Below are 14990 nucleotides of genomic sequence, written 5' to 3'. Positions count from 1 at the left end.
CCATATTGTTACAATTACCAATCCCCCTTATTGCAATCATTGCCTGTTTTTTGACACATATTGTCAGGATTGCCCATTTGTTACCCATGTGATGTCACAGTGGTCTGCTGGTTGTTTAGAAATTATGCAACCTTTCTCTATTCATCTCCACTTGTTGCCTTGAGTAATTGGAGACATGAATTGTGATTTTTGCCCCGAGAGAATAGTAGAATTGCAGTTTAGGATTTCAGATTGTTACTCAAGAAAATCCCTCCAAATTAACCTACGCTCAAAAGTGCAGAAGCTGCTGGAATAACAGTGAAATGTCTTCCAAATTACAGATCAAGTGCGTTCAAATGTTTTAACTAGAACTAGCTAGACCTTTGTCTGTTAGTTGACAAAGCAAGTTAGGGTTGTCCCTAGGCCTTCTGGGACTTATGGAGTTCTATTGGAGTCTCTACTTTGTACATGTTCCTGTTTTGAATTACAAGCTTATACCCGCACACAGGCAGCACAGAACCAAAGACATGCCTCTTCTCCTCCTCCACAGTGGTTATTGGCAGCTGCTCCAGAGCTTTGGTTCTGTGACTCTTGTGCTGCCTGCGTGTTTGTGACTCTGGGAGCAGTTGCGCGTAAGCTAGTTCAGAGTGGGAGAGTGTACAAAGTGGAGACCCCAGCAGGACTCCATGGGTCCTGGCAGGCATGGGGTGCACCAACATACCTGAAGTCAGGTAGTGCGGCTAGGGGACAGTATGAGGAGCAATTACAAAGGAGAAAAATTGCAAAAAAAAAAAAAAACAAGAGCATATAAGTCCTCCTATCAGCATTTTTTAACATAAAATGTGGCTTTAATTTCACTTTAAAGGGAGGCTTTAATAGTTTTATATAAAAAAAAAAAAAAACGTCATATATTTTGTCATTGCTTGTATAAAATGTTGAAAAAAGGGGAGAGTGTCGCCTCTTTTAAAATAGGGGTACAAGGAGTAAAAATTGTGCCTACATCCCATTGAATATAGAAAATGATATGACCACAAATATTTGACAACTTTTAGGTGCTTGGGGCCAATAAAGGTCAATATTTGGGTCAGGGGTTGGGGGGAAGGGGATTTTGGGGGGGACTTTTCGCGGCACTGATACAAACAATCTGGTAAAAGGTATCGATATTTATTTAACAAAGAAAATACAAATATAATACAAAAGAAAATTTAAGAACAATCCCCACATTATACATCAGAAAGTAATTAACAGACTGTGTTTTAGTGGAATCGATGACCTCGACCGGTTTCGCGGTTTTACCGCTTCTTCAGGAGGAGATTATGTTCTAAAAGGTATGTATAAACAAATGAATAAACAAGCAGAACATACAAAATATGTATACATTGTGTATAATTCAAAACAGCGCATTATACAATGGAGCAAAGCACTCACCCAGGTTGGTCATATGGTCGGACGTGGAGCCTGGCAAAAGCCTTCTGTGGCGCGTGGAGGGGGATATTTTTATTTAGATGGGCTCTATTAGGATAAGGAATAGAATGAGTAATATGTATAGGGGGGATGGTCGGTTAATTATTGAGGTATGGATCACCAGGGGGTGAAGAAGGTGTGTAAGTGACCAAACAGGACAAAAAGGACAAAGAAGGGGGGGGAAAATGAAGAAAAAAGGAGGAAAGAAGGAGGAAGAAAGGAGAAAGAAACAAGAAAAGGAAAGAGGGGGGGGGGGGAGAAAGACTGGGGGGAGAGAAGGATTGAATGGGGAGGTCAATAAGGCAAGGAATAGACAGGGAGAAAGAAGGGGGACCAGGAGGGTAGGGAAGGGGAACCTCCAAGGAATGGGAGTGACTTTATATTAGCACAGGGTTGGGGTCACGGAGGAAGGGGGGGGGGCGCAGGAGGGGGATGGGGAAAGGAAAAAGGGAAGGGGGAGGAAGAAGTGGGAAAGGGGAAGTAGGGGAAGGGGGGGGGGGAAGACAAAAAGAGGGACGGGAAAGAGGTTTTGGAACGGGGCAGGGGGAAAGGAGAGGTGGGAGGGAGGGAGGGGGGAAGGGGAAAGAAAGGGGGGGTTATTAGTAGAAAGGAGAAAGGAAGAAGAGAAGAAAAGAGGGAGAGAGGGGGGGGGGGAAGTGGTGAAGGAGCAAGAGGATATTGGTAGAAAGAGGAAAAGTAGGCAATAACCATAAAAAGGGGGAATGCGAGGGAAAGGGAAGGGGGAAAAAAAGGCAAAAGTATTGGTGAGGTGTGAAGGGTGAGGAAGGTAAAAGGGTGAAAAAAAGGGGAGGGGGAGAGGGCTGGTGAGGAAAAAGAGGGGGGATTTAACTGTGATCGGGGATTAGAAAAATTGAAAGGGGAAGGGAAATTTAAAGGGGAGAGGAAAGAAAAGGGGGAAATTAGGGGGCCAGTGGGAAGCACCAACATATACACATCAAGAGTGCGGTGTTGCATGAGAGATTGTGAAAAATGAAATTCAGTAAAAAAGTGGTAAATTAAAAAGATCTATCACCAAGCACCTTACTAAAGTTAAAAGTACCCATCACCAGGATAACCAATCAATAATAGGAAAGTTCCCCATAGGGGCCTTACCATCAATATATTAATAATACGCAAATTACTGGGGCACAAGGAATAAGGTAGAATCAGCCTTATGTAGTAGCTTTACATTGCCAGGATAAGGGCAATCGCTGTACAGTCGGTCCAACTGAGGAGTCCAAAGGAGGAAATATTTATCCATAGAGGCAATTACCAGATCAAGGGTAGAGCAGTCTTAGTGACAGGCATCAAGTGTACTCACCTCGAATGCAAGACATTCACATGTGTCCCCAGGGAGAGCGTCCGTGCTAACTCACAGAAGCGGATGTGTAAGCCGCTTTTGTAAGTATCCCTGGACGGCGTGTGACGTCATCGAATTGCGACGCCGCCGCCGTCCAACGTCCCACCAACCCCTGCACGTGAGTGCGTGGGTGTGTAGCTGCTGACCCAATGGCAATGCGCCAGGTCATAGGCTACAAACTGAGAGCTCCAATTGGTGCTCACAGTCGGGGACGACACACCACGCGCCAATAGGAAGGGAAAAAAACAGGTGCACGGCCCAATCAACCAGCCAGGGTGTCTGAGCTCCGAGAATTCGCTGTATTGTAAACAAAAATACATAGACATTTGCATTGCATGTAAAATGATACACATATTCAATACTAAATATATATAAATAGCGTGGGATTACCCCATCACAATGCTTGGCTGTTAGTTCAGAGTTAAGGGTCTTTTTTGCCAAGATAGGGTATGGAGAGAACATCACATAATTACCCTCTAATGTCCATATATATATGTATATATATTTTTTGGGGGCAGGTAGACGCCTCCGCATTAATGCCACAACCTATTTAGGGATAATTGGCAATTAGGACATCAGTGTGTTTTTCCAAAGAGAAGGAAAGGCACGGGAAAAAGGGGGGGAAAAGAGGGGGGGGGGAAACGGGGGGGAAAAAGACCGCCATCTAGGGGGCTGGAGAAGGATCTCAATACTAGCGTAAGAAAGATTTGTAGGAGTTCATTTCATTTAATCCTGGAAAGGTTGTGGCATCGAGATACTCGATCCACAGACATTCTTTCTGTAAAATAGTCCTATTCCAGTCTCCACCCCGTGGATGTTGTGGAATTATTTCCAAGATAAAAAACCTTACAACAGAAAGGTCATATCTATGATATAGTCCAATATGACGCCCTACTGTTGTTAATTTCCCTACATTTGAATCGTAAAGGTGATCACCCATACGTTGCCGAAATTCTCTAAAGGTCTTGCCTATATAAAAGGCTCCACAAATACAAATCATGAGATAAACAATACCCTTCGTGCCACAATTGGCAGAGAATGGGGGGTAAAAGTCCTTGCCATTGGGTAACAGAAAATGATCGCCCTCCATCACCCATGGGCAACTTGGACAGCTGCCACATCTGTAGGTGCCCCTGGGTGATGTGTGCGTTGTATCCTCCGTAGTGTAATGACTACTGGTCAGTCGGTCGCGTAGTGAATAAGCCCGACGAAATACCAGTTCGGGTTGTTGTTTAACGTATTTCTTCAAAATATTGTTTTCAGCGAGGATGTGCCAGTTAGCTTGCAATATGTTGCGTAAATCATTATGATGTGCAGAGTACGTTGTGATGAATCGTACTGATTCATGTATACGTTTTTTAATATTTTTAGAGGGGTCATACAGCAAGGATTGCCTAGGTCGAAGGCACGCCCTGTTGTAGGCCTTTTTCAGATTAGTGTGGGTGTATCCACGAGCAAGGAGACGATCTCGTAATTCATCTGCCTGTCTCTTAAAATCTGTAGGTATTGTACAATTCCTCCGCAGTCGTAAGTATTGGGCAAATGGGATACTTCGGATGAGGGGCCTAGGGTGGGCACTCGAGGCACATAAAAGGGTGTTACCCGCTGTCGGCTTCCTGTAAAGATAAGTATATAATGTACCATCCGCCTGTTTGATGACAGTCAGGTCCAAGAAGGGGACCTGGCTCTTATCAAACACCACCGTAAACTTCAAATTAAACTCGTTGATGTTAAGCATCTGTACAAACTCAAGTAGGGACTCATTGGAACCTGTCCAAATAATGAACAGGTCATCTATGAATCGATACCATACCAGTATCTTGTCCATAAATCTGCTGTATAATTCGTTTGCATTTAGAAAACGTTCCCATGCACCCAAATATAGGTTTGCGTAGGCTGGGGCACAGGAGGTGCCCATAGCCACGCCCTGGGTTTGTAAAAACAGTTGATCGTTAAAAATGAAGTGATTCCTGGTCAAGATAAACAATAACAACTGTAAAACAAAATTTACCAACGGCCAGGAGGTGTTCTCCTGTTCATAAAGGAAAGAGCCAGCCATCCTGACACCCTGCTCGTGGGGGATGCTTGAGTACAGGGCCTCTACATCCAAAGCCACGAGCAGGGCGTCAGGAGGGACTTGGATTCCCTCGATGTGTCTCAATAAGTCCGAAATTTCCCTTCCCCTTTCAATTTTTCTAATCCCCGATCACAGTTAAATCCCCCCTCTTTTTCCTCACCAGCCCTCTCCCCCTCCCCTTTTTTTCACCCTTTTACCTTCCTCACCCTTCACACCTCACCAATACTTTTGCCTTTTTTTCCCCCTTCCCTTTCCCTCGCATTCCCCCTTTTTATGGTTATTGCCTACTTTTCCTCTTTCTACCAATATCCTCTTGCTCCTTCACCACTTCCCCCCCCCCCCCTCTCTCCCTCTTTTCTTCTCTTCTTCCTTTCTCCTTTCTACTAATAACCCCCCCTTTCTTTCCCCTTCCCCCCTCCCTCCCTCCCACCTCTCCTTTCCCCCTGCCCCGTTCCAAAACTTCTTTCCCGTCCCTCTTTTTGTCTTCCCCCCCCCTTCCCCTACTTCCCCTTTTCCCTTTTCCCACTTCTTCCTCCCCTTCCCTTTTTCCTTTCCCCATCCCCCTCCTGCGCCCCCCCCTTCCTCTGTGACCCCAACCCTGTGCTAATATAAAGTCACTCCCATTCCTTGGAGGTTCCCCTTCCCTACCCTCCTGGTCCCCCTTCTTTCTCCCTGTCTATTCCTTACCTTATTGACCTCCCCATTCAATCCTTCTCTCCCCCCAGTCTTTCTTCCCCCCCCCTCTTTCCTTTTCTTGTTTCTTTCTCCTTTCTTCCTCCTTCTTTCCTCCTTTTTTCTTCATTTTCCCCCCCCTTCTTTGTCCTTTTTGTCCTGTTTGGTCACTTACACACCTTCTTCACCCCCTGGTGATCCATACCTCAATAATTAACCGACCATCCCCCCTATACATATTACTCATTCTATTCCTTATCCTAATAGAGCCCGTCTAAATAAAAATATCCCCCTCCACGCGCCACAGAAGGCTTTTGCCAGGCTCCACGTCCGACCATATGACCAACCTGGGTGAGTGCTTTGCTCCATTGTATAATGCGCTGTTTTGAATTATACACAATGTATACATATTTTGTATGTTCTGCTTGTTTATTCATTTGTTTATACATACCTTTTAGAACATAATCTCCTCCTGAAGAAGCGGTAAAACCGCGAAACCGGTCGAGGTCATCGATTCCACTAAAACACAGTCTGTTAATTACTTTCTGATGTATAATGTGGGGATTGTTCTTAAATTTTCTTTTGTATTATATTTGTATTTTCTTTGTTAAATAAATATCGATACCTTTTACCAGATTGTTTGTATCAGTGCCGCGAAAAGTCCCCCCCAAAATCCCCTTCCCCCCAACCTCTGACCCAAATATTGACCTTTATTGGCCCCAAGCACCTAAAAGTTGTCAAATATTTGTGGTCATATCATTTTCTTGTATAAAATGTTATTTTAAAAGTAAAAATGTAGTAAAAAAAAAAAAAAAGAAGCGAGAAAGAAAACATCTTCACATTTCTAAGACTCAAACCTGAAGATCATATCATAGCAGAAATGTGCGCAAAAAGAGTCAAATATTTAGACATGAAGAACTCACCTGTGGAAATGTCTGTGGTGTACAATAGATCTGCTGTGTTGGAGATTGGGACCAATACATCCTCTGCTCTTTCTCTTGTTGTCGCATAACCAAAGAGTGAGGCTTAAGTTTCACATCCGAGCCCAGCTACAAAGGAAAACAAGCTTTTTAATATTTGGTTTCCCCATTCTAGTGAAAACGAAATGCAATTTGAATGCATTTTTCTTTCACTTTACAGTTCCAAAAAAAAAAAGATTACTTAATTAGTAAAGGTTTTCCTGAATGTAAACATGAATGAAAACAGAACATAAACTAGTAAAGGAAGCCATTGTATTGATTGTTACATGACTTTGCTTTGAAGCTGTATCTAGCTTTATAGTTTTGTAGGCTGCTTTGTAGCTGTATAAGCTTTACTTTTTTTTATGTAATTTATGCCTCTTGATGTCAACTAATTTATTCCTGCTGAATCATTATACGACTTTGATAGCCAAAGCTCTAGCTGATATTAACACATTTATTATGTAAAACTGGGCTAAAAGTAGTGCCAAATTTTACAAAACCCAGTCTTTCCTGCTCTCTGTTGTGCCACACTGCACAGCTAACAATCATTCTTATGCACAAACAGGAATGACAAAGACTCATAAAATATAACTCCATCCAGGATTACCGTGATACTAAAGTCTCATTTTTTTTCTTTAAAAATAATAAACATGTTATACTTACCTGCTCTGTGAAATGGTTTTGCAAAGAGCAGCCAAGATCCTCCTCTTGTCAGGTCCCTCTTCGGTGCACCTGGCCCCTCTCGCCTGTTGAGTGCCCCCACAGCAAGCAACTTACTATGGGGGCACCCGAGCCGCAGCTCCGTGTATCCAATGAGATGTGGTTTAGCCCTGCCTCCTCAGGAGGGATAGTCCTGGATGGCCGAGGCACTCGTGCACATCGCTGGACAGAGATAAGGCTCAGGTAAGTATTAGGGGGCTGAGGGAGCTGCTACACACAGAAGGCTTTTTATCTTAATGCATAGAATGCCTTCTACCTTTACAACCACTTAAAGAATCTCCAACTTCCAGCTGACTGTGGAGTGTGGGCAGTGGAGCTGGGCGTTCAGACAGTTCTTCTTTCTCCTTTTGCTTTGTTTCTGCTTTTTCCTTTCCTTATACTTCTTTTTGTTCCTTTTTCTATTTTTTGTCTTTTCTTTCTTTTACTTCTCACTTCTCTCCCCCATTACCCTTTTCTTTCTTGAATTTGCACGTGCTTTTTCATTTGGTTGTGTTGCTTACACTTGTTGTTGAGCATTATGAATACTCACGGCCCATGTCGGTGCGCCAGTTGGTGGTGGTGAAATATGGGTTCTAATATTTCTGAGTGGGATTGCTGTTTGCTTTATAAGAACCTTTTTTCTTTATGTTGAGTTTCTATTTTATTTGGCAACCATTCGTGTCAGAAATATTTGGTGGTATAATATTTGATTCCCCTTTTATACCTGTTCTTAATGTTTTGATATGCTCCACCTGCGTTGTGGTCCCTATTCTTGAAAACTTTCAATAAAAATATTGAAACAGAAAATATAACTTAGTGGAATCCTTAGCTGTTTGTGTCTGCTTAGTGGGGATCATAACCTCATGATTTGTTCTGGAGACCATTGTCACCAGAATAAAAAGTAATGGGAAATTCAAAATTATACAGCTGTGGTGGAGTGAAAAGGAGACCTTTGGACACTTGTTTTGGTGCCAACTGTCTTTTCATTTTGAGATTTTAATGTACTTTCTGTGGTGTCTCTATAGTAGGTAATTCCCAAATTCTTCCCACATTTCCAAATTGGGGTAAAATGGCAGTAAAACCCATTAAGTGCTTTTGGGGTTCTAATGGCACCCCAAGCGCGGTGTGATTTTGCAGCGATTGTCAGGTGATAGAATCGTGACAACACATGCATTTAGGAGCTTTTTTGGGTGACAAACACACATAGGGCAGCCCATTGAAGTGTATGGGCTGCCCTATGTGCGACATGCGGAAAAGCATGGAAATCGCGTTTACAAAATCGCAAGCGAGAAAGTTTTCTTCTTGCTGTGAGAGAACTGAACAAGGCCTAAAGCAGTATTAGAGGAGCCTTCTTTCTCAGTATTCTTAGTAGATCTGCTATGGAAATAAGTTTCTGGAAGGTCAGGGTACACCACAGAGTTTATTTTTATAGTACAAATTATTACTGTATAAATGTATACATAAGTTCAATAAGCAACATTTCATGCAAGGAAATCATGCACAGGTGTGTTAATATGACAGTATGCAGTCAGAACAAGGTTTTGGAACTTTGGAAGCATGCATGCTATTAAAGATGAGAAAGATGAATAGAAAAGCATGTTTAAACCCAAAAGCAAAAATGTAATATATTGCAGCTTATCAGTCCTTAAATGTAGTAGTTGCATTCATTTTCTTTTTTCTTCTTTTTTTTGGGGCTTTTACTTCATTTGGTTATCCTGCCACTAAATCTTTCTGTCCCTAGATGATAACATTTACCGTTCTGTATTTATGCAGGAGCAGCTTTGTCATCCTAGGCTTCTCTCATTATTTGGACTGCAAACACTTTCCCCTTTCCTCATCCCTATAGGGGTTGCTTTGTAGTTCACATAAAATAGCTGGGAAGGCCCATAACATTGTTTGAGATTTCAGTTTGCTGCACAGGCAGTTACAAGGACACTGCATTAACAGTGCAAAAGAAATGCATCCACCCCGTATAAGAACTGGTAAGCTGCATTATATTACATTTTTGTTCTTGTGTTTTTATATATGTTACATACAGAAAGATTAGTTTAGAATCACAATCATACAACATTCACCAGTATAGTCAATTTTCTTCTGTTAAAGGGCTGGATCTTTGTATTTGTAAAACTATAGTCTTCTGTCTTGGGCCCCAAAGTTATTGAATTAGCCCCATTCGAAAATATGATACGTTTTTTTTGGCCATGTAGAGCAGTAAAGTGGTTGTAAACCCTTTCTACAGGTAAGCCTGCAGTGCTTAAAGGGGTTGTAAATGTTTGTTTTTTATTTTCTAAATAGGTTCCTTTAAGCTAGTGCTTTGTTTTCTTTGTCTGAATTTCTCACTTCCTGTTCCTCCTCAGTAAGCTGTTCTGTCTGACTAACCCACAGCCAGATGATGGGGACAGGCCTACTGAGGAGAAACAGGAAGTGAGAAATTCAGACAAAGAAAAAACAATTTAGAAGGGAAATTGAAGGAAAAGGTAAGTGAACCAACAATGCACTAGCTTAAAGGAACCTATTTAGTAAAAAAAAAAAAAAAAAACCTTTACAACCCCTTTAAGCTTTGCCGATGCATGCTGGGCCACTTCAATGCACTTCTCATTTGAATGTGTTCCATCGGACCTATGTGGAATGCTATGGCTATAGTTTCATAATAATATGCCACGGCTGTTGTTTACGGGTTGGTAAGGCTTCCTGTCCTAATAAATTCAACCCAATACACACAGTCAGTCTCAAGCAAACCAGAGCAAGAACCCTTCATACCTGCCCCCAAAGATGCTGAAACAGCGGAAACATCGTCATCTATCCACCAGCAGAATCCCAAGCCAGCTAACACAAAGCAATAAAAGAGTTTTATATGGAGTCACACATTAACAGAAACCAAACTCGAGGAATACCCAATGGATCCTATTAAACTATGCACAAAGTAAAAAGTTAAGCTCCAAGCAAATAGCTAAGTAAAAACTTTGAATATATATATATTTGTGAACCATCCTATCTGTAAACCAGACACCCATGCCAAACTGCACAGACAGTTCCTGGTCATTATTATGCAATTTTTGTATTGCAATTAACAAAACAGTCCTATCTAGAACAGGCCTAAGCCTCTGATTGGACAATAAAGTAAAAGCAGCACAATAATGTTGTCATCACTGTGCTCTACTGACTTGTACGCATATTTGTGCAAGCAGAGCCCTAATAGGCCCAAAGGCTCAGGGTGATGCTGTACAGAGGATTCGAAGGGGCTACTATCAAGACAAATTTAGTTTATTATGCTTGTTCCATGTAAAATAAATGTAATGTTTATTTAATAACACAATTAAATTAAATATATGGGGCCAGATCCACAAAGAAGTTACGTTGGCGTATCTATTGATACGCCGCGTAACTTCTAGGATGCTCCGGCGTATCTTTGTTTTGTATCCACAAAACAAGATATGCCTGAAGCTGGGCTAGATCCGACTGACGTACGTCTTAGTACGCCGTCGGATCTTAGGTGCATATTTACGCTGGCCGCTAGGTGGCGCTTGCGTTGATTTCCGTGTAGAGTATGCAAATTAGCTAGATACGCCGATTCTCAGAACGTACGTCCGCCCGGCGCATTTTTTTACGTCGTTTACGTAAGGCTTTTTTCAGCGTAACGTTACCCCTGCTCTATGAGGCGTACGCAATGTTAAAGTGAAGATTAGATTCATGCTCATTTTGTCTAGGGGAATCGGGTATTTATTTTTAAATCAAAGCCGTACTTACCGTTTTAGAGATACATCTTCTCCGCCGCTTCCGGGTATGGGCTGCGGGACTGGGCATTCCTTCTTGATTGACAGTCTTCCGACAGGCTTCCGACGGCGCGCATCTATCGCGTCACGATTTTCCGAAAGTAGCCGAACGTCGGTGCGCAGGCGCTGTATAGAGCCGCACCGACGTTCGGCTTCTTTCGGCTACTCGTGACGAGATAGATGCGACCGTCGGAAGCCTTTCGGAAGACTGTCAATCAAATAGGAACGCCCAGTCCCGAAGACCCATACCCGGAAGCGGCGGAGAAGATCGCTCTCTAAAACGGTAAGTACTGCTTTGTTTTTAAAAAAACTAGCCCATTCCCCTAGGCAAAATGAGCATGAATCTAATGTTAAAAAAAAAATTTCGGGTGAACTCCCGCTTTAAGTATGGACGTCGGGCCAGCGTCGAATTTTCCGTCGTTTACGTCGTTTGCCTAAAACGTTCGCGAATAGGGCTTTGCGGAAATTACGTTCACGTCGAAAGCATTGACTATTTGCGACGTGATTTCGAGCATGCGCACTGGGATACCCCCACGGACGGCACATGCGCCGTTAAAAAAAAAGTCATTTACGTGGGGTCAAGTTGAGTTAACATAAAACACGCCCACATCTTAGTCATTTGAATTACGCAGACACATTTACACTACGCCGCCATAACTTACGGCGCAGATTCTTTGTGGATACGGAAACTGCGCTGTAAGTTACGGCGGCGTAGTGTATCTGAGATACGCTACGCCTGCCTTAGGCCTGGTACACACGATAGGATTGATCCGCGGATACGATCCTCCGGACCATATCCGCGGATAAATCCTCTGGCGGATTTGGATCCGTTGGCATGTACTCACCATCGAATCCAAATCTGCGCGGAATTCAACCGCGGTGACGTGTCGCGCCGTCGCCGCGATGAGGACGCGGCGACGTGCGCAACGCTGTCATATAAGGAAATCCACGCATGCGTCGAATCATTACGACGCATGCGAGGGACGGGTTCGGACGGATCGATCCGGTGAGTCTGTACAGACCACCGGATCGATCCGCTGGAGCCGATTCCAGCGGATAGATTTGTTAGCATGCTAACAAATTTTTATCTGCTGGAAATCGGAAATATCCGCGGATAAATATCCACTGGAACGTACACACCAGGGAAACTATCCGCTGAAACCGATCCGCTGAGATTTTTCAGCGGATGGATCCTCTCGTGTGTACGGGGCCTTAAAGATAGGCAGATCTTTGTGGATCTGGCCCATGGTGTTTTTTTCTTCTTTTTTTTTTTTAACTAGCATTTAACTTTTGAGTTCTAAAAATTTAAATTACGGGACTACCAGAATATATCAAATATAGACTGAGCATTTACAACTGATAATACATCTTACCTTAGGAAAACTGGTGGAAAAAACAGTATTTTATGTCATCTGAGTTCATGATTCATTGTATCATTTCCTAGCAGTTTATGCAGTGTTGTAGTAAAGACTTCACTTACAAGGCCTGGTATTTACTGTGCATTGTTGGTTTAAGATGTAGAATCTAATTGTAATAAAATTCAAAGGTCTAAAACATTTAGTGGGTTACCTTTGACAATAAGAAATCAGCCTTTGTAGTTTAGTGTCACCCTAGCTAAGCCGATATATAAGGTTACCAAATATATCTGACCAATAAATATAAACTTATTTCACAAATTAAGACACCCATAACTATGACTTTTCCATGGGATACCCAAAGTTATTTGAGGAGAGGTGAATGTGGAACAGCAAAAGTATTGAACACTTAAAGTTAAACCTAGCAAAAAATAAATAAATGGTATTTGTAGTGTGTGTAGTTAAAAGTACAAAGGTATAAACAACTGTTTCTCAATCTGTCAACATTTACATGTGTTTGTGTAAATGTGTTTGGTGTTGGTTCACGTATGTTCAATAAAGCTTGTAGATTCGAAGCCCACTTCTCAATCAATTGATTGGATGACAACTACTATCCATCAAGATGTCAGAAAAGTGTTGATTTTGTAGAAGACTCTATGCCACAGTGATGCAATTTACATTATAGTAAAATGTACATTTTTCAAATATGCTAAATAATTTTAATGTAATCAAAATACTCATCTGAAAAACATATAGAACCAGCAAAAAATAAATAAAAAAGGAAACTTATGCCAAGAGAAATACTGGGGCTGCATGCTAAAAAGTTAGGGCCAGATTCACAAATGAGATACGACGGTGTTTCTCCTGATACGCCGTCGTATCTCTGTTTCTATCTATGTGACTGATTCATAGAATCAGTTACGCATAGATAGCCAGAAGATCCGACAGGTGTAATTGTTTTACACTGTCGGATCTTAGGATGCAGTACCGCGGCCGCCGCTGGGGGGAGTTTGCGTCGTAAACCAGCGTCGGGTATGCAAATTAGGAGTTACGGCGGATCCACGACGGTTTTTCGCGTTCGCTACGTCGCCGCTAGTCTAGTTTCCCGTCGCAAAGTTACACTTTTTTTTTGGTGCCTTAACTTTAGTCAGCAAGTGTATTACTGTCTAAAGTATGGCCGTCGTTCCCGCGTCGAAATTTAAAAATCAACGTCGTTTGCGTAAGCCGTCCGGGAATACGGAAGTACGCTACGCGCGTCGCCGTTCAAAAAAATGACGTCACTGCGCGCAAAGCACGGCTGGAGTTAGGAAACGGAGCATGCGCAGTAGGTCCGACGTGGGAGCGCGCCTAATTTAAATGGCACACGCCCATTTGAATTGGCCCGCCTTGCGCCGGAGGCCGCGGGCGTAGGTTTTCATCGCAAGTGCTTGGTGAATCAGGCACTTGCGATGAAAAATTGCGGCGGTGTAACGTATCTAGGATACGTTACGTCGCCGCGATTCTACGTAAATCTGGCCCTTAGTTGTTTGGCTATAATGCAGATCTTATGTATGCTTTACATTGTACATCGAATATCAGACTTGGAATAGGAAGTGAAGTCATTGTGATATGTCAACATTCCAGATCTGTGATTCCAGGTAACTGGCTAAGCAGGTATTAAAGCTTTACATATTAGATTAACACATGTGCCAGTCAACTGGCAATTTCATAGGCTGGGTTAGCAATGGCAGTCTGCATATTTCTTTCAGTACAGATTTCCTATACCATTAGGCAGGTACACAGTGCAATTGGCTGAGTTTGGTATTAATAAATCTTTTGATGCCAGGGCAGGCCCACCTGCCAAATTACTAGTTTCCATAACACGAATGGTTTTCATATCCTGTAAACATAAAATCTGCTGGTGAACAGATGCAGATGAAACTCTTACCATCATCTGCGATCCTTCTTCATGACTGGAAGTGTACTGTAGATTATTGCACCATGCTGTCTCATCTGATATATCAGGAATGAGGGGTGCAAAAGTTTCAGTATCTTCAGGGCAAGGAGGTCCACAAACATTGTCAAAGCTTTCCATTCCATCCATGCCTTTGAATGGCTTCTCACCAAGAGACAGAGAATTCAGACTTTCAGGGAACACGTCGCTGAACTGTCTTTTGTAAGGGTGAAACTGATGTTTTTCTTTGCCAAACTTCCCATAGCTGTTTTCAGTGGACTCATCACAACTGTATCTCCTGTATCCTTCACTGGGGGAGGCTTTGCTTGGAAATCTCATGGGAATGTGGTCCTGGGGTGATAAAGAGAGATCAGGGCTCATGGAAGAATCTGAGCTCTTCCTTTCAGTCTGACTGTCAGAGTCATGTGCTTGCTCTCCATAGTTGTCCTGAAATAGTCAAATCATTAATTGGTAAACTTCCATAAAATAACAAACAAATGTAGTATTTTCTTGAGAGACTAGGTGGGTCTTGTACAGGGTATACACATACCAACTTTCAATAAGTTTTTGATTGCAACAATGATGAAAGGGATAATTTTAACCTTCCAACATTCCATCAACTGCCATAGTAAAAAGCATTGCCTTTATCTGTTTGATGTTATTTTGTGATTACAAATGTTTCGAAAGTGGTTGAGAACTCTGGGAAATTGCCACAT

General features: G+C 42.4%; 1 protein-coding gene across 3 annotated transcripts in view; it reads right to left on the bottom strand.

The window, feature by feature from the left end:
- Positions 1-14990, bottom strand: part of FOXN1 (forkhead box N1) — a 102569-nt gene that overhangs the window by 37002 nt on the left and 50577 nt on the right. For all 3 annotated transcript variants that reach the window (XM_040338504.1, XM_040338503.1, XM_040338506.1), the window contains 2 exons: positions 14269-14721; positions 6476-6601 (listed from right to left, as the gene is read on the bottom strand). In XM_040338504.1, the coding sequence (XP_040194438.1) occupies positions 6476-6601; positions 14269-14721 (579 nt within the window). The remainder of the gene's footprint in view (positions 1-6475; positions 6602-14268; positions 14722-14990) is intronic.

This window comes from Rana temporaria, chromosome 2 (assembly GCF_905171775.1).
Source record: "Rana temporaria chromosome 2, aRanTem1.1, whole genome shotgun sequence".
NCBI lineage: Eukaryota > Metazoa > Chordata > Amphibia > Anura > Ranidae > Rana > Rana temporaria.
The sequence above is the reverse complement of the archived record's forward strand: the minus strand, read 5'-3'. Positions and strand labels throughout refer to the sequence as shown.